The 27,993-nt window shown below is 33.9% G+C and overlaps 1 protein-coding gene and 1 long non-coding RNA gene across 2 annotated transcripts in view; one reads left to right on the top strand and one right to left on the bottom strand.

Annotated features, from left to right (window-relative positions):
- Positions 1-27,993, bottom strand: part of LOC146998265 (uncharacterized) — a 283,096-nt gene that overhangs the window by 98,566 nt on the left and 156,537 nt on the right. The gene's annotated exons all lie outside the window — the stretch shown is intronic.
- LOC118190904 (uncharacterized) lies at positions 154-27,918 on the top strand. Its single transcript, XM_085813836.1, has 8 exons — positions 154-289; positions 4,371-4,471; positions 6,738-6,825; positions 14,307-14,465; positions 14,554-14,701; positions 23,404-23,648; positions 26,548-26,828; positions 27,475-27,918. Exons 1-8 carry the CDS (start codon positions 242-244, stop codon positions 27,704-27,706), a joined length of 1,302 nt encoding a protein of 433 aa, XP_085669962.1. The 5' UTR covers positions 154-241; the 3' UTR covers positions 27,707-27,918.

Here is a 27,993-nt window from a genome sequence, read left to right as displayed (position 1 = left end):
TGAGTAAATTCCCAGAAGAATTATTTCCGTCTTTGTCAGGCATCAGTAATCAATAAGCAAAAGTCTTTAAACGAAGTAAGTTTTCTAGAATTTCGAAAGAAAATCATATTACATCACGCATCTCTCTAACGTTATTTTTATTTTAGGAGGAGTTGTTAACACCTCGAGTATCAATAGCTGTCAAAAAGCAGAAATAAAAGTCGACTTGGAGGAGAGTTGTTTCTTTCCAGTTTAAGACAGCATGGAAAACAAGTATGGACTCAAGAACTTACGTGTGGGTTACGCGAATGTGAGTTGTAGTACATATAATTAAATGTCTGTTAAATATTCATAAAAAGTTACGCTTACTCAAAGTGATAATTTTAAATATCAGTGAAAATAAATGTTTATCTGCTCTTAACAATGAAAGAATACGTCAAAATTATACTTTTTATCAGCAGTAATGCTTCACAATGGATTTTTTTGCAATAGAAAATAATGTGGCATAATGGTAATATTTTTTATCATTTTCACTAATGACAATATTGTGTATACATGCTTTAAATGCTATTTTTACACGAATAATATAATGCTTTATAAAATTCAACAAAGCTTTCACTCGAATGCTGAAACATTTGAAACTGAATGGCTTAGGATCCATAAATACAAACGTGAGAGTGAAATTTGCATTATGTAATACGACAGGTAAGATGCCAAATTTTTTAAACTAATGTTTTACTGCATTAATTTTGAAAGTCAAAACAATATTTTTTTTTACCTTAGTCAATGCGTAGTATCAGAAGAAATAAATATTGCAAAAAATATACTGTATCATTTTTATGGTTAAAATTAAGATAAATAGTAATATTTGAAATATTTGAAAACGTATTTCATTAGTAATTTATATTGTGTACCTCTAAAACAAAGATATGAAACCATCAAATACGTGAAATTATCTTAAAACATAAACACAGAAAAATATTTGGTTGTAAACTTTTTTCTTGCGAACCGAAAAGACGGTTTTTATAGAATTAATAATGTCATTTTTGCTATAATAATTACTAAATATTTCCTTTCCCTTTTATATGTTTCAAAATGTGATATTATGACCCCGTACAAATAGACTATGTTATTGTATAAAATGGATGGGAAACACACCAATATAAAATTTAATTTGTCAGCAACAATTTGTTTCTGAAGAAGACAAACATATATCTCCTCAACCTCGAAATCGGTCGAGTTTTATTAAAAAACTGCACAAAAGTAAGGTTGCTTTTTTACCTAATTTTAAATGCCGCTGATTATTAACAAAAATAAGAAAGTAAAAGTATTTCATTAGAACGGAACAAATATTAATAAAAAATTATGTATCAACTGATAAATCAAGAGTAATTTTTTTCAATAAATAATGAGAAATGTAAAATTCTAATTAAAAGAAATTAATAAAATAGTTTTTAACATTTGATCCTAATTATGAATTACACAGAATTTTAATTACACAGAATTAAAAAAAAATTCCTGCAATGTGTTTAAATATAACTGCTTGTATTTCGAAACCGTTTTTCAAGTAAAATATTTTTAATGACAAGCGTTTAACTCCTAAAAAATATAAATGTCATTTAATTGCAGAAGAAGCACGCTAACTTAGAATTCAAAATTAGTCAACCCCCTCCAAAAAAAGGGGGAAGGTACTTAGATTGGCTTACATTTTGTACGAAGGTTTGTCAAATTCGAAAAGATGAGACGTCAAGTATTTCTTCTTCACGAACTTGAAACAAAGGGCAAAAAAGAAGGAAACCCAGTTTAGCAGAAAATCAACCAGCGAAATGAACAGAAAACATTTTTTTTTCTTTTTTGCGAATGGCGGGCACTTGCCCATAACGGCATTGGCCACTTCTAAAGCCAGAAGTGGTGACCATTTTATTATAAAGGCACCCAATAGGCGGTCAATGTGATTAACAAAAGAAGGAAACATTTTTATGGATGTTAATGGCTTCAATGAAGTTCAATTCGCCAAAAATTTTGTAGATAATTTTAGCAGAACTAACGTCAGTATTATGGTTATGTAATCAGATAATGACTAGCTATCAAAGATTTGTTTAATTCTCATTTTCGAAAACAGCGAACACAGAACTCTAATGTTCTTTTAGTCTCGTCAATATGTCAAACTACACGGATAAGATATGCTATCCGTGTAGTTTATCTATATTTTTAAAAATGAAAATTAGCAATGCTATCCTTAAGAACCAAACAGTATTTCGAGAGAAATTTACTGGCAGATGAGAAAATGACCTATCAGTAAAATGTTGAACGTATGGAAAATCTGAGCAGTTTTTAACTCGTACAAAGATAAAACGGGATGATGACAAAAGCGTCTGAAGATATTTCTAATAGTGGAATGTATTTTAGTAAGTGGTAAGAGATAACTTTCTTAATGGCTTTTCTGAGTAACTGTAGGAGAAAATCCTCTGTCATTGGTAGCGGATTTGAAATAATTGAGTTTCTGAGAAACAAAAATTCTGGAGAAGTAACCTTGATAGCACGTTAAATCTATCTATAAATATAAAGAAGAATGTCTGTGTCTTTGTTCGCGTTTAACTCAGTCACAACTATGACTATCGTCACCAAATTTTCAACAATTCTTTTCTGGTTCCTGGAAAAGGTTGACGTCCAATTTTTTCCAAAAAAAAGTAGCTAAAATTAGAGATATTAATTAAAAACTCTGAAAACCCTAATGTTCGCCTTCATTTTCCCGAGTGGCAACAGTCTCCACTAGAGATAAAAATCTGCTTTATTTCGAGAACTGTTGCCACTGCTCGCTTTCAAGTCGTGGAGTTTGTTAATAAAAAATTTCTAAGTTTTACAATGAAATAAAAATAGCATTGCCAAACATTAAATACATTATTATCGATTCCAAATATTCGTGGGAAGTCACTTCGACTGCTCCCATTTTCGTACGACTTTATTCAGTCGAAATATTAATTAAAAAACCTGAAAACAGTAATTTTCGCACTCGTTTTTCCGACTGGCAGCAATCTCGAGCGTTGGGGATAAAAATGGTTTATTTCGAAAAGTTTTGCTACTGCTCGCTTTCATATTGTAAAGAATTTTAATAAAACATTAAGTTTTACGAAATTTATGTATATAAAGAAGAATGTGTGTTTGTTTGTTCGTGTTATTGATTTCTCATCGATTATGATAAATGTTTTGCCATATTTAATCGACAAAAACTGAATATAGGCGAAATATTGAATGGAACTTAAGCTTTTACGACCGTTTGATTAGAAAGGCGAAAATCATTAAAATCTGTATGCTATTGTTACTGATATAAGAGAGAATTAGTTTTTTTTTTCTGTCGAAATTTTTCATGTAGGTTACATATCGCATCAGACTGAAAAATGTAATCGTATTTTTTGCATCGTTATTAGAGAAAAATTACAGCGGTATTATAGTTCTGTTTTTGGATACATTTCTCTCAATCTAACTTAACAAGCCTCGGGTACTTCCGCTTGTTATTATAACAAAAACGGAAATTATTTTTATTTGTTTTAGCATGCGAAAACAGAACATTTATGATGAACAGACAAAGGGAGACAGCTTTCACCTTAGGCAATAGCCCTTATGTGCTTTCTCATATTCACTTATTAATAAATATTGAACATTTGGTCTATTTTCTCTTCGAAAAACTTTGTACTGGTTGTAAAATATGAATTCTGAATCTTTGACAGAAGATCTTCTCATTCGAAGCCGATTTCAGGTATTTCATCAGCTGGGCCAGACGACTTCCAGCAATCTTTATGCAATATCATATGTCAAAACAATAGAGCAGATATATATAAGTGAAAACTATAAAAGAACATTTATTATTTTTAAAGATTTTTCATTTGTTCCTAATAAATTTGTTTCAAGAATACTGGTGGATGTATTGACATAAGGACAAGTGCCGTCATTAATAAGGATCATTTATTCAACATCCCCGTCCTCTTGTGTTAAATGGTCAGCTGTAACTGTTAGTGTGTCTTTACAGTCTCACTAATTTAAAAGCCATTTTTTTATTTTCAGCTATCTGACAGCAATTCCAAACCTTTCTTTGCCGTTTTAACTACTTTCAGTTTTTAACACTAATATCATGAACTTCAAAGCCTACAGCTGTACTCTTGAATGGAACGTTACGGTAGTCTGAAATTCTTCATCTCTAAACCTAAGAACTTTACTATGTGGTACCATTTCCTTTAGATGGCCGCTATGCTTACCTTGCACATTACTGTTAATGCAACGCTTGCAATTACTATCAAGTTACTTTTATGTTTCATACCCATTTCAGTTTTGCCAGCATCTTTAGGAATAACAAAAGAAATATTATATTAATTTTTCATATTATTCTATTACAGCTTCCGCCTTTTGTAATAGCGAAAACTGTCAATGGCACAGACGTCTTTGACGGATTCATGCCAGCTATCATTCAGAGAGTATTTCGATCTATGAATATGAAGTGAGTGTGAACCATATATTTTATGATGATATTTTGCTGCGAATATACAAAAATGCTTGCATATAAAGAGGTAGGAATACAACTCACATATAAAAGTGAGCAGCATGGCAAAAAGTAAAATCTAAAATACGTCGCTCACTTTCCAGAGATTATTTTCATAAATGACAAATTGTTATTGAATTTTAAAATCAATAATAAAATAATATCATCATGATACATTTTATTTCCTAATCAAATGAATTATTATCCCTATTTCATTGAATCATTTACTACTTAGTAGCTGAAATTTTCTGTACAAAGACTACGTATAAAATTTATGCATTAAAAATTATATACTTATTTTAATTAAAATTACTATCGTCTAAAACCTGTCTTTTCTAATTTCCTTCTTAAATTCAAATATCAGTCTATGACCAGTTAATCAAAAATTGGTCGTGCAATGTTTTGAAACTGCAGTACCTAGGAAACCTTCAAGAATGTATTTGTAAAAGCTTTGTTCTCAGAGCTTTGGCTACTGTAGATGAGTGTGAATAGCACAGTCTTGGTTTCCAACATAGGGTAAAGAAAAAATGAATATTTATGACTGTAATGCTTTTACGGCGAGTGGAGATTTGAATTTTATTGAGCAGAAAGTTCTGTTAAGGTGGGAGTGGTAACAAAGGGGAGTACGGGAGGCCTTAGGATTTCCTCCTTAGGATACCGTCGGTGAAAAATGAGATTGAACTTAGGCTCATGAGTCTTCGTGTGCTTTATCATAATTAAATAATTTATTCAATCCAATTCTCATTTCAACTTCAATAAGAAAAAAAATCAAATCTAAAATTTCCTAAATAACTTGATACCGTGTTATTTTGTATCTTGCAGAAGGCTCCTGAGGCCTAATGGTAAGACTATGGATTAGCTCTTGAGTTGAAAATGCGTAACATGTACTAATATTCATCATTTGTATTAAGTATTTTAATAGTTTAACTGCAACAGAAACATGTCAATGTAATATACAAAACTAAGCAAAAACTCGGTCTTAGACTGGCACAGATTTGGAATAAATATCCATTGATTATAGTGATTTGACATATGGCCGACTTCACGAGCTAAAAGTTTTGCAAAAAGATGGGAAAAGATGGAAGAAGCAAGCTTACTCAATTCATAGCTACATTGCCATCTGCTGAGGAAAAACAGTAATGAAAGTAAATAAGTTAGGAGATAAAAGTTTCGAGAACATTCCCAAGAAATGAATGGGTGTTAATATCATTAAATTAGAAAGAAAGAAAATTAACTTTTTAGTGAGAATGACCCTTTTTGGTGAAAAGGGTAAGTTTTTGTGAATGTAAAAGCTGCAATTCATTAAGTGAAGAAACTGCAGGAAAAATTCGAATAAAAGAGAATTCACCACAATTTAAAATATCAGTGAATTCAGTAATTTAAAACTTAAGTTTAAAATTTTCTCACTTATAAAAATTCATTTTTCATTTCTCAAAGAATGTTCTTTAAAGGGGAATTTATAGCTTTTCTCCGCAATGTGATTTGCTGTATATCGGTCAGGTGTTACAATTTGGTATGAAAGAATACGAAGCTTATGTTCGAAAAGTAAAGTAAGTGTGGGATAGAAAATCAATAGTTAATCATTTAACAACCTTTTCCATTCTGACTCTATTAAAATTACTCACAAAGCTCCCTCGGTTTATGAATTAGATCACCTTGCACCCTTTCGTGCATAAGAAGAAAATTCCTTTTTTTAGTTAATGACATTAATTTATATTCTGTTCTTTCCATAGCTTTCAGAATTCTAATATTTTACTTTTGTTCAGGGTTGTTACTGTTTTCCTCAACAGATGGCGCTATGCTCGCGTCCATTGATTTTCCTGTAAATTTGGCTGTTTTTAACATCCGCATTTGCAAAACTATTTTGTATTTGAGGAAGGTTGATTCAAGTCAGACTGCCCCGAACTTTTAGTTTTATTTTGAATCTAGGTTAATCTCAGGTTGCATTTTGTCTAAATTTAAATTTTTTAAATGTTCTTTTAATTAAAGGTACATGTCTACAACCAAAAACTAATAAAGCACAACTTTCAGATATTCTCGAATACCCTGTTTAACGATTCCAAAAATAACTGAAGATTGTTCTATAGCTTCTAAATTTTGCGATGCGCACATGAATAAGATTTATATTATGTTACATTTATGGTAAATTATTCGAAATAGAAATGAAGTTTATAATTTATCATATTTTATTTACTGTTTTTAAATCATGGAAATTTAATTACAGTTTGGTCTTTAAAAGGGAACCAACAGACAAGTATGGAACCTTCGAAAATAACACTTGGACTGGAATGGCCGGCATGTTATACAAAGGAGTATGTTTTGCTTTTCAGTGCTGAATAATATTCGTCGTTTACAATTAACGTTCATAATCGGTAACGCGACGGTAAAACAAAATGTATTTTTTAAAGATTATTGTTATTAAATTTTCTTTAAGGTTGTTGTTATAGTAATCACATTGATACAAGTGTTAAACAAATAATTTCAAAATCAAAAGAAGTAAATGGATTTTAATAAGATAATTTTCCAACATTGAAGTATTTATGCTATTTAATCAATTATTATGATCTGATAATTTACTATAATTTCTTTATTTCAGTAGTCTATCAGAATGCAGATTAGTTGTAGAGTATTTAAGCCCAGTGTTTGAATGCTTTTAGAGTGAGAACTTCGCTTACAGTTTATATTCTGTCCCCAGCTCCGCCAAAATCTATTCCGTCTTTCAGCCATTTAGCTAGCCGACGTTAAAAGCGCTCTGTTAATTGCTTTAATGTTATTTTAAATATCCTCTGGAATTTAGTTATTTAGTTTGACTAACAGTTAATTTTTAGTTAAAGTAACTCTCCTTTCAATCTCGTTTTTGCCCACGCTTTCCTGCCAGAATGGTAATGACAACGCGCGTGTATTCCAATTGAGGGAGAAAGAAGCACTATTTAAGCTAATGTTTTGGAAGTTGGTTTTAGAAGCGTGTTACGTCTGCTTGAAGGCTACATTGTTATTCTGAATTACTAGCGATTTGATTCTGTGGTGTTGAGTGCCTCTAGCCATTAGGCTTGTTTCCGCCGGCTTCTACGAGTAAGAGCCTTCCTCGTCGTTAAATTATCATATGAGCCGTTAGGCTAATTTAATTATATTTTATTTTAAGTTCAAAATTACCTGTTTGAGTTAAGCCAGAAGTGTTAGCTTTATGTAAGCCTAAGTGAGGTCGCCTGTTAAACTATATGTTGTAAGGTTTATCCTAAGTTTCTAACAGTTAATGTTTAGTTTAAGCCACTTTCCTATCGTTTATTAATTTCAGCTTGCAACTTCCGGCCAGAACGTGTTTTTATAAGCGCGGTTAAATGCAGATGAAGGAAGAACAAGTATTTAAAGCGGAATTTCTACTGACTTCGTTAGGGAGCCAGATATTCTGAGCAGCGCGCGTTCGCCTTTTAGGCTACTCTCTCTTAAGCTATTATTACGCTTGGCCGTACTTTAGGCCCTTGATAGCTTTGCCGTTTAGTTAGCGTTAAGGGACCAACTCTGTTAGAATCTTGATAGCTTCGGCTATATCTTTTTAGTTAGTTTTACTTCTTAGTATTCCTGAGTTCAAACCCAAGTGGAGGCTTTATTGTAAACTTCAAGAAAAAGTCGTCGGTTAAATTTATTTTTAATAATAAAGGGTAACTAACCCTTCGTACGTTTAAGTTTCTATCTCTCTAAACTAAGCGATTATTTACTTACCAGTTCTTAAGTTCCACACAGTTAGCAGTTAGTTCCACACAGTTGGAATCTTACAGTGTGATTGAATTAAGGATCATTTACACCCTTCTTCTGACTTTTCTGTTGTTTTGAGATCTGAGGATAATTCCTCATGCAGTTTTTTTAGAGCTCGTTATACTTCTTAAGAAAATAAGACTCTATAAGTTTCGTAGCACAAACTGTGCCTTTTGTTAAATTTAAGGAGTTGATAAAAAAGTTATTTTTACTTTCGTAAGACTTTGTCATTTTGCTCCAGATTAAAGTGGTAACTTGATTATAAGTTTAGTATGGTATGAAGGACATTGATTTAATCTTCTGTAAATGCAGAATTCTACAACTATAACTTTTGAAATCGTAAAAATTTAAATGAAAGTAGTTTCATGCAATCTCCTCTTTTAAGAGAGTATAATGAACTCAACGACGGATGGCAACGACGTTACTGCGCCTGCGCAAGTATAACAAAAGTGGTTTTGACATCTGTCGCAGAGAGAGTTGGGAAGCTCCCAGCGAGCGAAGGCGTGGCGATTTTTTATTCGTCCAGTGGGGTGACGAGTGCCATTTTGCTTAACGTCTCTGATCGTGCCACCAACTCGGATATTTCTTAAAAGTTTTCTAAATGTATTAATTAAATGTTGTAGTTGTATCTTCTTGTGTTATGAATAAAGGAATTGATGCATCATAGGTGCTACTTTCCCATTACTGGAGCATTCACGACGTCACAAGAGCAATTAATCAACTAAAATATTTTCTATTTCAGAGAAAGTTTTCTTTAATTCAGATGTTTCCGTTCATAATTTTCTTAAATTCCTGAAGTATGTGTTAATATTCCTCTATTTTGGGAGTTAAATTTAAGTGAACTATTAATTAAATAAAGAATACAACAATAGGAATTTTCTTCTTATGAAATCCTGGAAGGAAATAATTACTTCATGCTTCTTCATATCATTTGTCTCCATATATACTACAGGCAGTTGTGCGTTTTCAATCATTATTCCATAAAACTGGATTAATTAACACGTTATACATTATATCATAAATCTGTATTGCACTTCTACTTCTTCATCAGCCTGATAAGCTAGATATGTAAATTAGAAGAATTTTAAATAGCAAGCTAAAGTACAGGATAGGAAGAGAGAGTTTAGCAACTGAAAACAACGGTAATGGTTTTTTCGGGGGGATTTTTAATTATGGCAAAACACTTGAGAGGCATCTGCTTGAGAGAGGGATGCCTCGTGGAGGAAACATAGCAAGTATCAGATCTGATCAACTACTTCCTGCAATATCTGCAGCTCTTGAGAAACAAATTTTCAGCAGAAATTTTACTTCTTAATTTCTTAACTAATTAAATTTGTTAATTATGTGTAATTAAGCTTCAGAAGAAGTCAGCATATTATTAATCATACTACTCGTATCGTAAAAAAATTCTTGAATATTGCGCCACAAAAGTATCTATTGAGGAATGAGCCATAACATCTGTTACGCCCATTTGTTACAAAAACAATTTTTGTAGATTTTCGTATAGAAATAAAATATAAAAAGATGCGGAAAAGGTACTTTTGTATTCATTTTGTTCGATCTCATCAGCAGCCCAGTACTGAAGTCGCTGAACACTGGTAGTACGACCTGGTTTCAATTGCAGGTGAGTAGGCTGACTGCACGGGAATTTTCGTGATTTTCTACACATTAAGTGTGGATACAAGCCAGTTTCTTTAGAAAGCCGTCATGAAGGCATCACTTCACTTAGGCAGATAGCTCAGGTGTGCTTTGACATAATAAACCAAACCAAACGGTAATCGTATACTAAAGGAAAACAACATGCAGTTATCTCTTTCAGCTGGCACTGATAACCATATATATCAGCCTTGCGGCATTATATAATTATTATAGAGTCAACTCCCAAGTTACAATTTAATAGGTCCGTATTTTAAAAAAAATCAGTTTATTTATTGCGGAGTGATGAAAAATTGCTAGCAGAAACCATCAACAAAAGCAAAACTGTATGAAATTAAAGAAGAAATGCGTGAGCTAACAGCATCATACTAACGTCATAATATTGCTAGCAGAAAATTGCTAGCAGAAAAATTGCTAGCAGAAACCATCAACAAAAAGCAAAACTGTATGAAATTAAAGAAGAAATGCGTGAGCTAACAGCATCATACTAACGTCATAATATTCGGGAATTATTTTTATCTACAAGAATGCATAATTTAATTGCACAGAATAAAAATATATAAGATTTGTTTTAATGATCTGTTGAAAGTAAATTGCATAGTTACTTTCAACAGGAATTTGTGTTAATCAAAGATTAAAGTGTCATCTTTGATTAACACAAATTCCGTTGGTCTAATAAATACTCTTCGGTTCTCAACTTACCACCGGGCTATTAGAATGATGGCTTGGATTTGTCGATTCATTCACAACTGCAAGTATGAGAAGAAAAGGAAATGTGAACTTACCGTTCCCGAGCTTAATGAAGTTCAGAAAGTGCTTATTCGTTTCATACAAACTGAATCTTTTGCTGGAGTTGAAGATAAGCGTTTAGTATCACTAAATCCATTTCTAGATCAAGGAATCATTAGCACGAAAACAACAGTATATCAGCGAGATGATATTCAGAATTTACAACCAGTGACTATCCTCTTATCAAAAGCATAGTAATGGAAGAACATCAAATTAAAGGTCACGTCGGAATTTCTCACGTCTGAAATTCTCTACGAGAAAGATTTTGATTACTATCCGGACGAAGAACTGTTTCCTCCATCTTGAGGCTTTATTTGTAAAATATATTCTAGCATAAGGTTCAATCCTCCAGCTCCACCAATACCCAGTGATCGAGTTTCAAGATGCCTCTGCATTCCAGATTACCAGCATTGACTTTGCAGGACCTTTGATACTTGGGGATAAAAGAAAGGCATGGATTTGCTTTTTAACATGCCCAGTGTATCGTTGTATTCACTTAGAACTCGTAACATCTCTGTCTACAGAAACCTTTCTTCAAGCTCTTCATCGCTTTGTTTGTCGGCGAGATATACCTACTATAATTCATTTGTATAACGGTGCCAATTTTGTAGCTACATCTAATGCTTTTGCCCAGTAGATTTCACAGAAGACTCTAGATGAGGAATTGAAAACCACATTACTTGGAAATTTATATCTCCCGATGTTCCCTGGTCGGGAGGTTGATGAGAGCGTCTAATTGGTTTAATGAAGAAAATTTTAAGAAAAATCCTCGGAAAAGCTTGCTTAAGTTACGAAGAAATGTGCACTGTTTTGTGTAATTGTGAAGCTATATTTAATGATAGACTGTAACAGTTGTATCAGCTGATTCAGATCTCCCTGCTATAACACCAACCACATTTTTAAGAGAATTACAGAACAATTTAGTGCCTTTTATAAAGAAAGAAATCAATGCAAACTTCTTTAGATGTAGATTGCGGCACATTGAGTACGTCCGGGAGACGTTTAAGAAGAGTTTCGCCAACTGTATTTAGGGACTTTGAAAATTTCAAAAGGAAAATTGGTCAAACATTGTGATCTTAAAGTAGGTGACATTGTACTAGGTGGATATGATAATAATTGAATGATTCTGCCTTTAGGAAAAATTCTTTAATTACATCCAGGAGTCGATGGCACAAGTCGACGTACAAAAATTAAAACTCAGAATGATGAATTAATAAGAGTTGTACAAAGTCTCTACACATTAGAACTATTATCTGCAGAGAGACGTAATCTAGGTAGTGATCCAAGACATCAATTCAAGACATCTGTTAAAAGGCATTCTACAGTGAAAGCACCTCAACAGAGAAACATACCCGTTTCAAATGACGGAGTATCTCGTATTACGAGATATGGAAGGATTGTCATGAAAACCCAGAGATTAAACTTTATTCTGGATATCTTTTATGATTTAAAATACGCAGCTAAATGAACGTGTTCTTCAGATTAAATTGCTTGATAATGTAGGTAAATTGTTAATAACATTTTTTCTGTTACCTACATGGGTGATTCCTCTTTCCTGTGTTTCTTTAACTCCCTCGTGTTAACGATAACTCTAGGTTGACCCTCTCCAGTATTACGCCGGTAAATCACGAATTGAGTATATAATCTTTCCCTACGTATATAAGAAATCTAATTAAAGTACAAAAAAAATTTTTAATTTTTCAAATGAAATTTTTCTGAAAAAAAATAATAAAGTACTTACATATAATATCTATGAATGCGTTAGTCTCAGCAGTCAAGGAAGGTTTATTTCATGTTTTGTAAAATTTAAATTTAAATTTCTAGTAATTTTAAATTTTAGTCTTCCCAAATTGTAGCCATTTACGTTAATCTTTCAAATTGAAATAACAGATAGTCACCCTAATATGTTATACCATAGCAATTAATCAATTACCAAATGATTAACTGTTCGAAAACGTTGACGAAATATTCTTTGTTCATCGTGTTGAGAGGGGAAAAGATGAATTAACTGAAGCAAAATAAACACGTTTTTTTTTTTGTTTTAATACCTTAAACAACTCAACTTTTCTCACTAATCTTTTTTTTTATGTTTATTTTTCCATGACTAAAATAAGTTATGTCAAAGTTATTACTGAAATGTTAATTAAATAATTATTCTTAATGTTAACTGAATAAAGTTCATGTAATTGCTGCTATACGTTCAATTGTAACTTCTTTTTTTGTGAGATTCTAAGAGTTAAAGTTTTTTTTTCGACTTTTCAGTTATAAATTATTAATAAATTTCTTTATTTCTTCTTGCACCCAAATAATCGCATCCACATTTCAAAGTTTTAAAGTCTAAAACGGTGCTATGTTATCTTGTCAGATTTCGCAAGTTGCTTTAGATTTTATCATATGTTTGTATATGGCATTTTAAAAGTTTTTGTCACCTCTTTATTTTCTGCTGTCATGATATTTTTAAGATATCATGTTTTCTCCGTCCTTCCTTTTACATCAAAATGTTTTTTCCTCGAGTAATTTTCTCTGTGACGTTTTGCTCCGCGATATTTTCGATGGGCACCAATTAGTATACTGCATGAGTTTTAGAACTTAAGTGTACTGTTTTACTGAGTTTACTTGTTCCAGGCTAACAACAAAGAATCCAAACAGAAACAACTTTGAATTGAATTTGGTCTCTGAACGCTTAAGAATAATCATTTTGCATAGATCATCACAACAATGCATAGATGCGAGCACTTATATTTTCGATGAAATACTCGCCGAGTCTTTCAGCTGTGTCAAGGACCCTTGGCGATTTGGGCTGAATACTCATTATGGAGTCAAAATGGCTATGCTTTAATCTAGAATATAGTCTTCGAAGTAAAAGGACTCCCAAAGTACTTCCAAACATAGAAGGTAAAAAATGAAAAAGCACCGCGAGTTCCATTTACATCAGTCATTTGATGCTTCTGTTAATGACATTTTGGTTTGGTTTATAATCATGACAAAGTAACAAATCACGTCTTTCCATAATCGAGATCTTTTCCGGTAAATATTCTTTGTTCATTGTCTCAAAATATCACAAGAAAAGTTCTGGTTATCTGATGTAGAAAGAAGAAACGTCTTTGTGCACAATCTTTTTCGTGTTGAAAAAAAGTACCATCATAGTCGTTTATGTCATGCTGATCTTCTTTGCCCTCTTTAAGCTTTCGAAATTAGGTGTTATTCATTTTCAAATCTTGTGCTTCATTTCAGAATCATAGCTTTGAATTAATTTTGTTACAATGACATTCTTTCTTTAATGGTTAACAGACTGAATCACAAAGAATGCTGGATTCATTTCTTTAAAAGATTCCAGGAAGCATTCGAATTTTTGTGCAAGCGCTAGTATATGTTCATAAAAGTGGGAAGAACTTAACTGATGCTGATGGAGATCAAATTTAAAATTCGATTGATCTTCTCTGCATTTTCTTTGTTTTATTTTAGTGTTTACAACTTGCTTCTTATTGCCCTTATTATTATTACACTTTATTATTCTTAATTCTCATATATAAATTTCTTTAATTTTAAGACTAATTACTAGTTTATTCTACATGGTTTCTTAATAACTTTGTAGGAAGTTGACATTCTTATGAATCCCCTTATACCAAAACCTGCATTCTACGACTTTGCAGTTATATCGAATCCTGTTACCATAGAAGCTTTTACGATACTATCTGGGAAAGAAGTGGAGGAAGCAGGCTTGTTCTTATATTTCAGTGTCTTAGACAAATGGGTATGTACAATTAATGTTTTATAGCCTAAAGAAAGTTAGATGATAATATTGCAATGAATCAACAGCATAATCATTCCTTTCTATTTAGGTTTGGGCTGGTATGGCAATAACATTGTTAGTGGTAGCTTTCACATCCGTTTTCTTGTTCAAAGAAGCTATGATGACATCGGCCTTGAAGAAGATGCAATTATTTAATGAATATTGCTGGCTTTTCTTTGCCTACATGATGAGAGAATGTAAGTTAAATAAATCTGAAATTTTTATGCATTCGTTTAACTGAATGTTTTCAATAAAAATTTAGCGGCAAACTTCCTCCATTCTTACTGCGTGCCTTCAGAATGTCTGGCTAGCAACTGGAAGGTCTAGAGTTCAAATCTCATCGAGGGCATCTTTGATTTTTCCAGTTTCTTGCTTCGATAAAAAAATCATTCTACAATATAGTTTATTGCAATTTATTCAAATATATATTATAAATTTGATGACAAAAACGATTTTAGTTGAGTCTTCCTAAACATTTGGACCGTTACTTTACGTAACCCTAGTGTTATGCGAAACTCACTTAATATGCACAGCAATTAAAATAAGAAGGCCTGCTTATTGACACTAAATTTCGTGGCTGTCAGATATAAAGCTCATTAAACAACGAATCCAGCTGTTGCCGAACTCAATGCAGCAAGTATCTTGCCTTAACATGAAGAGAAGAATGCTAGCTAGCATACTTAGGCACCGTTAGCTTACGGTTGTCGAACGAAGCATCTTATATGGTACCACTGGCATGTGGTGAAAATTCATCAACATTTAAATATTACAATTAACTCAGGTCCATTCCTACTGTATATCTGCAGCGCGTCTCGCACCTTCAAAGGCAGTCCCTCAAATTCTTCACATTCTAGCGGAAATACCACCAACTAGGCATCAAATTTGAACAAGAAAACCTCTATAGATAATATTTACGTCACAGAATTACATTCGACCACTATCCAGCGTAATTAAAGCTCGATAAATCCACATGGATTCACGTTACATAACCTCAGCTCCGAAAGCTCTCTGTAAAAATAGTTCGAAAGGAGGCATGAAAAAGTTTCTGCTGTACTGATAACAATTCGATCAAATTTACTTCTAAGAGTAGAATAGAAAATCGCAGCACATTCTTTCAAGCATATTCATTAGCCCATGAAGCAGCAATACACCATACCAAAAGCTATCAAGGCTACTTCAATATTAACAGCGGCAGAGCTTCAAACCTAAAGGCAATCAAGGTACGCGTAGAAAAAGCCATCTCTTTCGTAATGTCAGACGATCGATGTAATACTATCACTGGGCAAAAGGTCCCGTCTTGTATTAGATTCAAACCCACAGAGAATACGAAAATACTGAGAATCGTTAGAACTTGCTGATAAGTTTGCGAAGCAAACTACCAGTGCTGCACCATGCAAAACAATCAACACTTTTCCCACTATCTTATCTTAAGCACATTACAAAAGTGCACCTTATGCATAAGTAGTAGGAGCAGTGGTCATATGGAGCTACGGGTAACCGAATCTTACAGTGTCTAAAAGTCAAAATAGAAGCTTATAGCAGCAGCCTATCCCTGACATAGTTCCTAAAGCGTCTTTCTTAACTACATGAAGGGAATCGAGGAGAAATTCTTAGACCAATATTCAGTGTGGAGAGTGTAATACTCTCGATCACTGTGCATGCAATTGCATCAATGTTAGGAAATATACACTCTTAGACCCCCCCCCCAAAAAAAAATCGACGCACCGAGAAGATATAAAGCAAATTGGACACAAATTGATATGTATACAAGTTTCGACGGAAAATTCAAAATTTTACATTTTGGCTGTCAATGAATGAACGGTTGTCGCTACAGCGCATCTAATCTGCGCAAATGGCAGAATATTTGAGAGGAGAAATTACGATTCCAGGTCATAAATTCTTTACGAATTTCATTCCGTGTACTCTCGTAGACAGTAACTATGCTTCGCATATAGGTGCCCGAACGATATACGCAGGTGTCAGAATTTGAGAGAGGTCGTGTAGTTGGGCTCAAAGAAGCCGGTTGGTCTTATCGGCGAATAGCTCAACATTTGAGCAGGAGCGATGCCACTATTAGACGATGTTGGCAGGAATGGGTGAACCATGGCCGCACACAGCGTCAAGAAGGAAGCGGTAGCCCTGGAGAAACGATAGAACGTGAAGACCGAGCAATCGTCAGAGCGGCACTCATAGCCCCAGATGCATCATTATCATCGATTGTACGTGCAACTAGTACTTCAGTGACCGCAAGGACTGTTCATAGACGGCTCACAGAAAGGGGGCTGAGGTCATGGCGCCCCTTGCGCCGACTATCATTGACCTCTGTACAACGTCAAGCTCGTTTGCAGTGGTGTCGAGCTCATTGGCATTGGAATGTCCCTGAATGGAGTAGAATAGTCTTCAGTGATGAGTCACCGCTTTGAACTGAGCCCCGATTACCAGCGAATCCGAGTCTGGAGACGCCCCGGACAGCGGTGTGATACCAAACTGACTGTCTTCCGGCAGACAGGCCGACAACTAAGAGTGATGGTCTGGGGTGCCATTCCATTTCATAGTAGGACACCTTTGGTTGTCATCCGTCGCAACCCTACAGCACAGCGGTACGTCGACGAAGTTCAAAGCCCCGTTGTGTTGTCCTTCATGTCACCGTCACCCTGGGTTTACATTTCAGCAAGATAATACCCGCCCCCACACTGCAAATGTTTCTACTGCTTGCCTTAGTGCTTGCCGAACATTACCTTGGCCAGCAAGGTCGCCGGATCTCTCTCCTATTGAGCACGTTTGGAGCATTATGGGCAGGGCCCTCCAACCAGCTCGGGATGTTGATCTAACGCGCCAATTGGACAGAATTTGGCACGATATTCCTCAGGAGGACATCCGCAATCCCTATCAATCGATGCCAAGCCGAATAACTGCTTGCATAAGGGCCAGAGGTGGACAAACGCGTTACTGACTTTTTCACTTTGTGAAGCTCTGTCACTTCAATAAATCATCCAATTTTTCTCAAACTGTAATCATTTGTTTTTCTGTACATGTACATCACTTCTACCAATTTTCGTCCCATTCGGATAACTCCTTCTTGGTGCGTCGTTTTTTTTTTTTTTTTTTTTTTTTTTTTTTTTTTTTTTTTTTTTGTTTTTTGTTTAATAGTGTACAATTAAAAAATCCAATGCCTTCGAATTAGGTAGCCTAGGGACCACATAAAGTTTCTTCACTTCAGTTTCCGCGTGTATGTGCAGTCCAATCATTACGTTCCTCCGGTTTCATATTTCAAATTGCTGTGCTATGATAAGCGATTCCTCACCTCGAAGAGTAGCTCATAACACAAGATAAACTAATTTGTTAAGAATATACATAATTATACTACATTCTACAGATGTAGGTCATCATCTTGCGAGACGGTGCTGTGTCATCAGCTAAATGTACACATTTAGCTTAATTACTGTACACCTTACGTTGAATTAATCACAATTGAAAATTTAATTTCAGTGCGCATGTCTGGCGCATAATTTCAAAGCGTGTCTCATAATTAGTTATTCATGTCTAAATAATCTAATTGTACACCGTGTCCTAAAATGTCCTTACTCGGCCTTTATTTTCACAACCGTTTGTCATAGATAAATACTTCCATTATAAAAATGTTTTAGGGAACTAGATATAACCGTGTCTTCGTTTGTCTTACTTCTATGAATAAACTGACGTTTCTGGGACGTGTACTAGAAAGTGCATAACCTTAGTCCACTGACTTTGTTAGTAATGGTCTTTATCAAGTAGTCTAGTACATCAGTCTTCGCTTCAAACCAATTTATAGAAAATACGTATAAGATCCCTTTTTTGAATGTACATGTATTGATCAGTATTTTTCCAAATAATTTTCATAAAAATGCTCGGCGGATTATCTTTAAAATCAGAAACTTTTTTCTAAAAGTTAATTTAGTTTCAGTTACTTGCAAATGCAAACATTTCGCTGCCTGACGGCCCGTAAAACTCATTCCCGATTTCTATACCAAATGTATCGCTCAGTTTTTGTCGTCCGAGAGTCAAACATTTTTTGCTTCATTTTTATAATGAATACAAAATTTTTCTAAATATAAGTACAGGAGGAACATGTAAAAAGCTAGATTTCTTAATTCTTACAAATTTATTTCTTTAAATTAAAAATTGCCAAATTAGGAATAATGACGTCAATTGAAACATTTTTGTAACTGAAAGTATTTGTCTACGTCCAACGGTTGCAGGTGACAGGTGACAGGTGACGGAGGACGGGGACGCCTGGTGTTTAACAGAGGTAAACAGGCATATGTCCCGCGCCCTCCCCTATCTACCGGGGGTTTATTGAGATCTTAAAAGATTTATTACATTGCCATACAGGGGCAGATGAGAGATACATTGGCTATTTATATTGTATTACAGATTTTAGGTTTGCAAGGTATACGTTACATAACATATTGGTTACACATTTAAGGGAAAAAAAAAGAAAAGAAAAGAAAAAAAAAACATTAACATAACACATACATGACATGACACATAAATACTATTAATAAAGAAGGTACATGCGCTTAGCAGAAGGAAGATACTGTATTTCCTTAGATGCAGAGGAGTACTTACATTCACTTAAGACCCTGAATTAGTGGGGTTGGCATAGGTCTTGCCCCAGGGCGGTTATCTGGCTGATTATTCTGCAGATGGTATTCACTGTGCCTTTGTTATTAACGATGAATCGTTTGAAGGCTATTTGGTTGTCTGCTGGCAAGTGGAGGTGATTATCCTCCGTGAGCGGGCATTCAAAGATGTAATGGTCTGGAGTTCCGAGCGATCCACAGACGCACAAGCCTGTATGAGAGATACCAAATCGCTCAAAATAGCTGGGAAAGGGCCCGTGCCCCGAGATGTAATTAGTGCTGGGAGGTATGGAGTATTGGCGTTCCATTTTCACTCTAGGCAGAAATAAATTGGTTCTGCGATCCGTATCACAGGTCTCCCATTCAGCTTGTCACTTCTGCAGACCTTTTTCCTTAAGAGTTCTCTTGAGATACGAGGGTGGCGCTGGAATATTTACCATCTGTGCAGCTATGTTGCTTGCTGTCTCCTTTGCCAGTTGGTCAGCTGTCTCGTTACCCTCGTTGTTAACGTGTGCCTTAGTCCATATTAAATTTACAATTAGTTGAGGATGTGATTGTAGAATATTCTGGAGGTCCGCTACCAATGGGGAGGTGTGGTTATGGTTGACTAGGGCGAATAGCGTTGACATGCTATCTGTAAACAGCATTGCATCGGTGATCCCGCTGTCAATTGCATGCTGAATCGCAGTGGTAATGGCTATGACTTCAGCCTGGAATGTACTGTTTATTGGTTGAAGATGCCCCTTCCACTCGACTTCCTTGCATCCTCCGTGGTACAGGACGACGGCACTACCTGTACCCTCGTCGAGCTTGGATCCATCTGTATAGTACTGCATTGGGTACCGTGGATCCCGTATTGTAATTTGCTCGCCACTTCTGCTGACGTGAATCCTTATATTTCTTCCCTTGTGCGCAGGTTGCGTCTCCAGGGTATTCCTTGGATGCTCATACTGAACTGGACTATAAGTGTTTCCGCAGAAGGTAGCTTCCTTCTTTAAATGGATAACAGTAGCGTAAGCAGCTTCAGTTTCCGCGCGTATGTGCAGTGGCATTAGACCAGATAATGCCACTGCTGCACTAGTGGCCGTTGTTCTGTAGGCCTTACACAAGAGTAAGGCGTAAGGTCGTTGTATAATTCCCAGCTGTTTGACTTTTCTACCACTCATCGGATTGGCCCATATTGCTGAAGCGTAAAGGGCTATTTTCTCTGAGACTGTGAGATAAAGAATTTTCTGTCCAACGGTTGCAGAAAGAAAGACCAGGTAAGGTCTATTATGAACACTTGTCTATGTGTAGCAATTTGTTTAAGAAGAATTTGATACTTGCAGGCATGGCCAGTAGAATAATTCTTTTATTTCTTGCCAATACAGAAGTTTTGTTATAGATGGACATTTTTGTTGCATCACTGATTAAACTGATAAATTTGCTTAGTAAGCACACCTGCTCCTGAAGAACTTCGCAATTTTAAAACATTGCAGTAAGAAAAGTAGCAACAACAGTCTACCTAGACAGGAAAGCAGACAGCGAATGCGGTTGTCTCTTGGAAAGCTCGATTCAGATAGATTCGTTTAGATTTATGTATATTTTATCTGAGAAATATTAATTTTCGATTTTCAAGTTTAAAATCTTATTCGCTGAAGCGTTATGTTAAGTACCTACGTCATTAGGTTATACAAGAATTATATAATATGGATTAATTTAGAAATAACTCAATTTAGTGAGTTTTATAAACAGTTTTTATTTTTAGGATAGAAGGGAAAAATGGAAAGCTCAGGAACTATTACAAGTTTACGTCAGAGTTTTGTTCACTGATGATATACTTCTAGAAAGTGACCAAATGCCCTAGATACGTAACTACTTCAATCTTTTTATTGACGTTTTAGTTGCTGATGGCAATACGAAGTAAGAAATTTATAATTGTCGCTTTTTTAATTCCTTTTACGAAGTAAAGGAAATATTGTAATCACGAAAAATTCCCCCGTACCATATTTCAAAGAAAATATCCTTTTTATTGCTATTGAAATACATTGAATACGATTTAACGATGTTTTACGTGACATCTGTATGTAACGACATAGTAAAGGACTTTTTTTCTTAAAATATTATAAAGATTTAAAAGGATTCAGAAGAGATTTTTTTCATGGCGTCTGTGCGTACGTACGCATGTATGTATGTACCTCGCATAACTCAAAAACGAGCAGCCTCAGGATGTTTAAATTTTGTATATAGGACTGCTATAGCAGGTATTTGCGCACCTCCCATTTTGGGTACCATAGGCTGCACCAAAACTATATATATATACATATATATGTGCTTATAATAATAGCAAGGAAAAAAAACCGAACGGTGTTGATGCGTAATACCCAGATAGGACACATCGTAGATCCATATTGAAGAGAAAGAACTCCGATTGCGCTGTATGCTAATATGCTGACTTCGTAATATCTAAAAAACTTGGCAGTCGAGGCAGTTTCAATTCCATTTTTATTTGCAATTAACATTTATTGCCACAGTTCACTTGGTACTCTAGTCGTGCCTATCAAGAACATTTACAATTTTGATATTATTGCAATAGCAAGCAAGACAGCGAAATTGCATCCTAGGCGGGTAGAGAGCAAAGCTGAAATGCGTACTTGTCCGATATGGAAGCACACGAAGAGAAAAGTTTTGGTTTGAGTTAAAAAGTTTCAGTTCCCAATTATTACGTTATCAGCCCTGCGCAAGCCATGCAAAATGGAATGATCTAGAAATGACGCAATCCAGTCATTTCTAGATCATTCCATTTTGACCAATTTTTCCAATGACCAATCTCTGTTTTACGATTTGTAAAACAGAGAGGAAAAGTTAAAGAGTTTTTCCGTTAGTTTAAATTATAATTTTGATTTACATATTTTTTATTGAAAAATAATATGTAGAAGATTAAATTAGCAGCGTAAATTAATTCCCTTCTCTAGTCTAAAAATAGCAGCATCTATTTGCACTGCGTCATTTAGAGAAAAATCTATGTCATATGACTCTTACGTAATTCTGGTGATGTAAATTGAACTAAAGCTCACGCAGCCAATAATAATTTTACAGCAATATTAATTATCCAATCAAAATGCTTTGAGAACCAAAACTAACTCAGTCTGACTTGAGATTTCATCCTGGACATTACGCACTTGCTTTCCACACTTTGGCCTAGCTATACTGCTGTCTGTCTGCTGCTGCTTTCTTGTTACAAAGTTATCAATAATGTAAGCCTTTTGGAAAAGACACATTTAATGTGCCGAGTTGTGTGTAGCCGTAACATGCTGCTGAAAATAAAAAGAAGATTTAATCTGCTTTCGCCTCCAATTTGCTTCTGAGTTTGAATATATTATTACATATATATACCCAGTCTGTTACTCGGCTTCGTGAGCTCAGTTTTCTTAATCTTATACATTGGTAAATTGTGCATCTTTTGCTTTAAAAATGATTGAATTATGTTCTTCTTATCTTCCGGTTAAGGTTTTTATGCCTTTAGTAAATCTGCATGCGATATTTGTAGAATTATCAATAATTTAAAAGTTGCTTAAGTGCAACTAGGCCTAATTCTTTTTACTACAGGAACCATGCTTGTTTACATTTGAAACTTAGTAGAATAGTGGATTTGTTGCTAATCTGGAGAAGCTAAGCTTCGCAACAACAAAGATAACGGTCTCCTTTCTTTATTATTGCGAATTAAATCATACTTAAACCATTCTGGAATTTAGTCGAGGAAATAAGTGTTTATGATTTACTTTAATTTTTACTATAGATATTTTGAGATTTTATGTATTTTTGTGTTGTCGCGAACTGAGAACTGAATTAATTGAATCAGAAATACTGAATCGTTTGTGAAAAACTGTTTCGTTTTTGTTTGTTTATTTGTTTAATTTCTTTTATACATGGTTTTAGATTTATTATATTATTTGAATACAGCATGTGTTAATTCTTCAGATGATATAATTTTTATGCACTCTGAGTTATAAAATGAATGAGATGTAACGCTATTAAGTGAACCTAGGGCCGAAGTGTTGCTATGGTAAATAAATATTGTGAAACTTTAAATAGTGCATTTACTCTATTGTGATTTATGCCCTATCGACGAAGTAGATTTAATTCAAAATTAGTTAACTGTTAATTCAATATGCTTAAATGAAATGTTGGAAAATTGCGTATAGTTTAATATTTTGTACAAGGAAGTCATGTGGTTTATACATCAGATTTTTTTATATTATATTAACACAAAGAAATGTCGTTTTTCTACCTTCTAGCAACGAATGAAAAGTGGTTGCTCCGAGAAAACAAGTCCTTAATTTCCATCTTCATTTCAATGATAGCTACAAGTTGGGCTATCGGCATAGGATTCCTTGTGATGAATACTTTCCAAAGCCTTCTTGTATCGAAGCTAACCTTAAGAAAAGCCAAGCCTGTAGCTGATACGATGATGGATTTCGTGAAAAGAAAAAATGCTATAGGCATTGCGCCGGTGGAAATAATGCTGCAGGATATCCTTTCAGTAAGACTTCTTCCCCTTTTTATAATAATAATAATAATAATAATAATAATAATAATGGAAATGCTAAAAAAATTAAATTAAGTTTAGCTCAACAAATCATGATTTATAAATAATATGTGTCAGGATATTTGTCAAGCCAGTCCCGTTCTCTTGTTCGATAGTTTTGTGCCTGGTACACTACATGTTTGGCGTTTTAGAATTTTCAGGTAAATAAATTTAGCCCATAAGCCTGTGAATTATCCCATAGGTCTTTTTAATTAATTAAAACAGACCCTAATACTTTGAGGGGCAGGAAAAGGAAATTAACGTTTTCAGGAAGGAAATTAACTCTTATTGTTTTGCTGTTTTATTTACTATATCAGGTGTTACAATGAAATTTTTTGCGACAATTACACATATTTTGTCCAAGACGCGAGAAAAAAATGACCACTTCTGGTGGTTAGTGTCAGTGACTTAAAGTTCCTATCAGAAGATAATATACATCTTCGGTAGTAGCCTTAACTTTAGAGATATTTCTTTTTGTGTCAGGTCTTTCTACCGAGGCGAAATGCAGAGGAAGCATAGTAACAATTCCATGCGAACTCCTAGAGAACTACTTGATTTCAGCTTCGGGAAATCCTACAGTGCATAGTTCTATCTTAATAATCATCAGAATTGGTGTCAGTGGATAAATCGCATACAACCACTTTTAATGGGGCTTCAGATTTAGTCGTGAATATATTGAATTAAACCTAATTTTTCATCAAAAGCCAAGTGCTTGCACACGTTCAACATTTGATACAAAGAAAAGAGTAATTTTATTTTTCGTCAGCGCGCCAATATAGTGATTTATTCAATTTTGGGAAAATAAACTGCTCAGGTCTTTTCATGTGACTTCCAGTTTTTGACGTATAAATTATTGAAATATATAATTTTGATATTTGATATATAAATTATTGAAATTTTTATTTGTAATAATTTAACTTTATTTTATAATTAATTGCTTTCCTTTCTCTCTTCATTAATCTTATTTTTCAGTTTACAATTTTTATTAGTTTTTCGTGTTTTGCGTTTTTTGTATTTTTATTTGCAATTTGAATCATTGTTACTTTCTGCATACTATTAAAAGTCTTCTGTTTAATATTACTATTATTATTATTGTCATCATCATCATCATTATCATCATTATTATTATTATATTTAAAATTTATTTAAAAAGTAAAAAGTAAAGTGGCTGAAAAATAAAGACACTGAAAGTTTGTAAATTAATTGTGTTTGTTATGAGATTGATTACGGTCTCCTATTGGATACAAATCACGTCATCTGCTTTAACTTTTAGCTTTAGTAACTCAGAGCAACTTAAATACAAAACCTTCCTGTATAGTCGAAATGTTATCAGGCGACATGTCTCCTAGGGGTATTTGTTCGAAAATATGTCTCCTAGTGAGGACGGGGCTGTATGTTGGTAGAGGGTGGTAGAAGGCAAGAAAGAAACAGCCTTTCACGGAAAGCAGGTGTTGAACATCCTTGGATTATTCTTTCATCAAAATTCTCATTTGTGGTAATATTGCTGTTTCATATCAATTGTTTTTTATAAATGAGACATGGCTTTATCAAAGTGGATACGTCTGTGACTCTAACTGGTGAACATGTGTACGGAACATAGCACTTTTAAATGTTATCTCTTGCTCAAAGTAGACATTCAGATGACGTATTGTACCATCTATATTCCACCGAAATAATACCAGGCACAGAAAAATGTTTTAAGCAAACCGTTTCTATTAGATCTTAAAAGTAGCAATTAAAACAGTTATTACCACACGAGCTTTTAATATTTGTCTTATGTTAATTCCGTTACTTACAGAATTAACATAACGACAAATATTAAAAGTAAAACTCATGTATTTGGCAAAGTTCGCCTCTAAGTTGACGCTCAGACCCTTGACTCATACCAGCAAGCATGGATGATTCAATTAATTTCAATGGCTGATTAAATTAAATTTAGAAGCTGGGCAAAATAGTATTGAGACAGTCAGTGATTGCTTCCAAAAGCTCTTTCTCAAATTTAAGAATTCTGTTTATATATACATTAACTAATTTGCAACCTGGTGGAAATCAACGAAAACAAAATTTGTATTAAATGCAAAATAGTAAGTAAATAATAAACATAAAATTCTACACATGGAGCTTTGTTATGCATCTTGCGAAAATAGTTGCCTGGTGTGCCATGAATCATCGAGTCCTGTTATTTAAAACAACCATAGACGGAGACATACTAAGACAATCTATCTAGAAGACCATTGATTTATAGCGAGAGAAAAAGCACCATGGCTGGCAGAATGTAGCAAGACAGTATGAAATATCGTACAACATATTTTACCATAAAGACGCTGGAAAAGTGTTTTAGAGACAGAGTTGTATCTAATGGCAATGAACAGCAATATAATTATCTCTTATCAATCAAAACTACAGTTCATTGGGGGGGGGGTGCTTAAAACAAATTAACATCCTCCTTCAATGAACTGTAGTTAAATGTTTTAAATTCGTTTCAACTTTTAGAAAGCATATATCTTGGTAAAATTAAAAGCTTTAATTTCCCCAAGATATATGCCTTGGAAAAGTTGCAAACTAACATCACTCCCGCGAATTATAAAACAGATAAGGAAAGGTTTTATAATGTGACAAGTCACATTCACTGAACTAAAGTGATGTCATTTCCAAATAATACTGTGGGAAAGGCATGTCTTATAAATATGTACACTTACATATGTTTCCGAAGAGTCCAATTGGAAACCGAACACGCTAAATATGCAAAGATGTAAATATTTTTTTCCCCTCCCTTGAAGTTAATGAATATAATGTGTTCTGTGCCTCATATGTTATGAAATATTTACAATATTTTGACTGACTTTTTTAACAGAATTCTAGTATACCAGTTTACGAAAAGGCCTGGGAGAAAATAGCACCGAACTTATTACCAGCAAAAGAAGTGTTTCAACCCCAGGTGCTCTTGGATGTAGAAGCTGGAAAATATTGTATTTTTCATGGCCATCTTATTCTCAAGAATGTATTGCGAGGGTTCTTTCAGAAAAGAACTACGTGTAACTTTCATCTCTCAGAAAAGTATTTCTATCCGTTTTCATTACCGATTATTATGAGTAACAAACTGCCAAGATCATTTCATGAGGAATTCAACAGGAAGTAAGTGCATTTTCAGAACTGCTTTAAAATTAGATACTGAGAAGTAGAAGCTTGCAAATTTCAGTAATTGTAAGAAGTTATAATTATGTTAATCAAGCGTAAGATTAAATTTGAAAATAAAGTACAAAATGTTTACTAAATAAACTGCTCCAAACAATTATTCGTAATTCGTAAAACTGTATTTCTGTTATAAATTAGTAATGGTATACTGTTTACAGTCTACACATGAGGTGCAAATTAATATGAGCATAATGCTCGTATTAATCCTCCTGCAGAGCAATATCTAATTCCGAAAGTGTAATTGTAGATGGAATTAGAATACGTAGTTTGCACTCCAAGTAATTTATTTAACTAATTTATTTTCCACTTGTTTATTCATTCATTTCTCTTAGTACCTTACCTTTAAGAGTTAAAACTTCACACTTTCCTATCAAATCAAATTATTCACCCTAGCGTATTTGAGTAAGGGCTTTGTTATATCTGGTAGAAATTAGGCACTGCTCGTTATATGTTTGCATTAGGATAGTTTTAATTATAGTTTTCGGAAGTTTATCTTAATGCTATTTAAGCTTCCTTTAAGAATGGGCCTTGATGAATATATTATTATTATAATATATCACATTTATGTATTTCGTTTCTTTTTCAGATTTACACGTCTGGTAGATGCAGATATATCCGGTAAATGGTTAAAAGCTGATCAGCAGATAGCATCTTTATGTACTAGCTACAGTGAAAATGATTTATATGCTCTGGGTTTACAGCATATCTATGGAGTACTTCTTTTATGGGCAGCTGGATTATTTATTTCTTTCATTGCCCTGATCTGCGAAATTATGCACAAAAGGCAAGAATTGAAATTGCAGAATAAATTTTCATAAGTAAAAAGAAACGCTTCAGAATGTGTAAAGTCCATTTTGATGAAACTCACAATGTAAAAAGGAAGTTTATGATATAAATGCATTTAATAGAGTAGAAAATTAATAATGTGTCCTTTGAAATCCATTCATTACGATCAGGCATTTATTTTAATAATGGTTGTTAAGGTAAGAAAATGAATAAAGATGAATTTAGTTTTATGTTAATATATGCAAATATAATTAAACAACAAATATTTTAATGAGCAGCAGCTGTGGACATATGTTTTGCAATGAAAAGAAAATAATAA

The sequence above is a fragment of the Stegodyphus dumicola genome, chromosome 3, assembly GCF_044657685.1.
Source record: "Stegodyphus dumicola isolate Sdum_Otavi_A_Nest chromosome 3, ASM4465768v1".
NCBI classification, from domain to species: Eukaryota; Metazoa; Arthropoda; class Arachnida; order Araneae; family Eresidae; genus Stegodyphus; species Stegodyphus dumicola.
This window is presented reverse-complemented; position numbering and strand designations above follow the sequence as displayed.

Excerpts from the sequence above, each read along its gene's own strand:
- LOC118190904 (XM_085813836.1), top strand. The coding sequence starts at position 242 with ATGGAAAACAAGTATGGACTCAAGAACTTACGTGTGGGTTACGCGAAT. Across the intron at positions 4,472-6,737 it reads TTTCGATCTATGAATATGAA|TTTGGTCTTTAAAAGGGAAC; the intron begins GTGAGTGTGAAC and ends ATTTAATTACAG. Across the intron at positions 23,649-26,547 it reads TGCTGCAGGATATCCTTTCA|AATTCTAGTATACCAGTTTA; the intron begins GTAAGACTTCTT and ends CTTTTTTAACAG.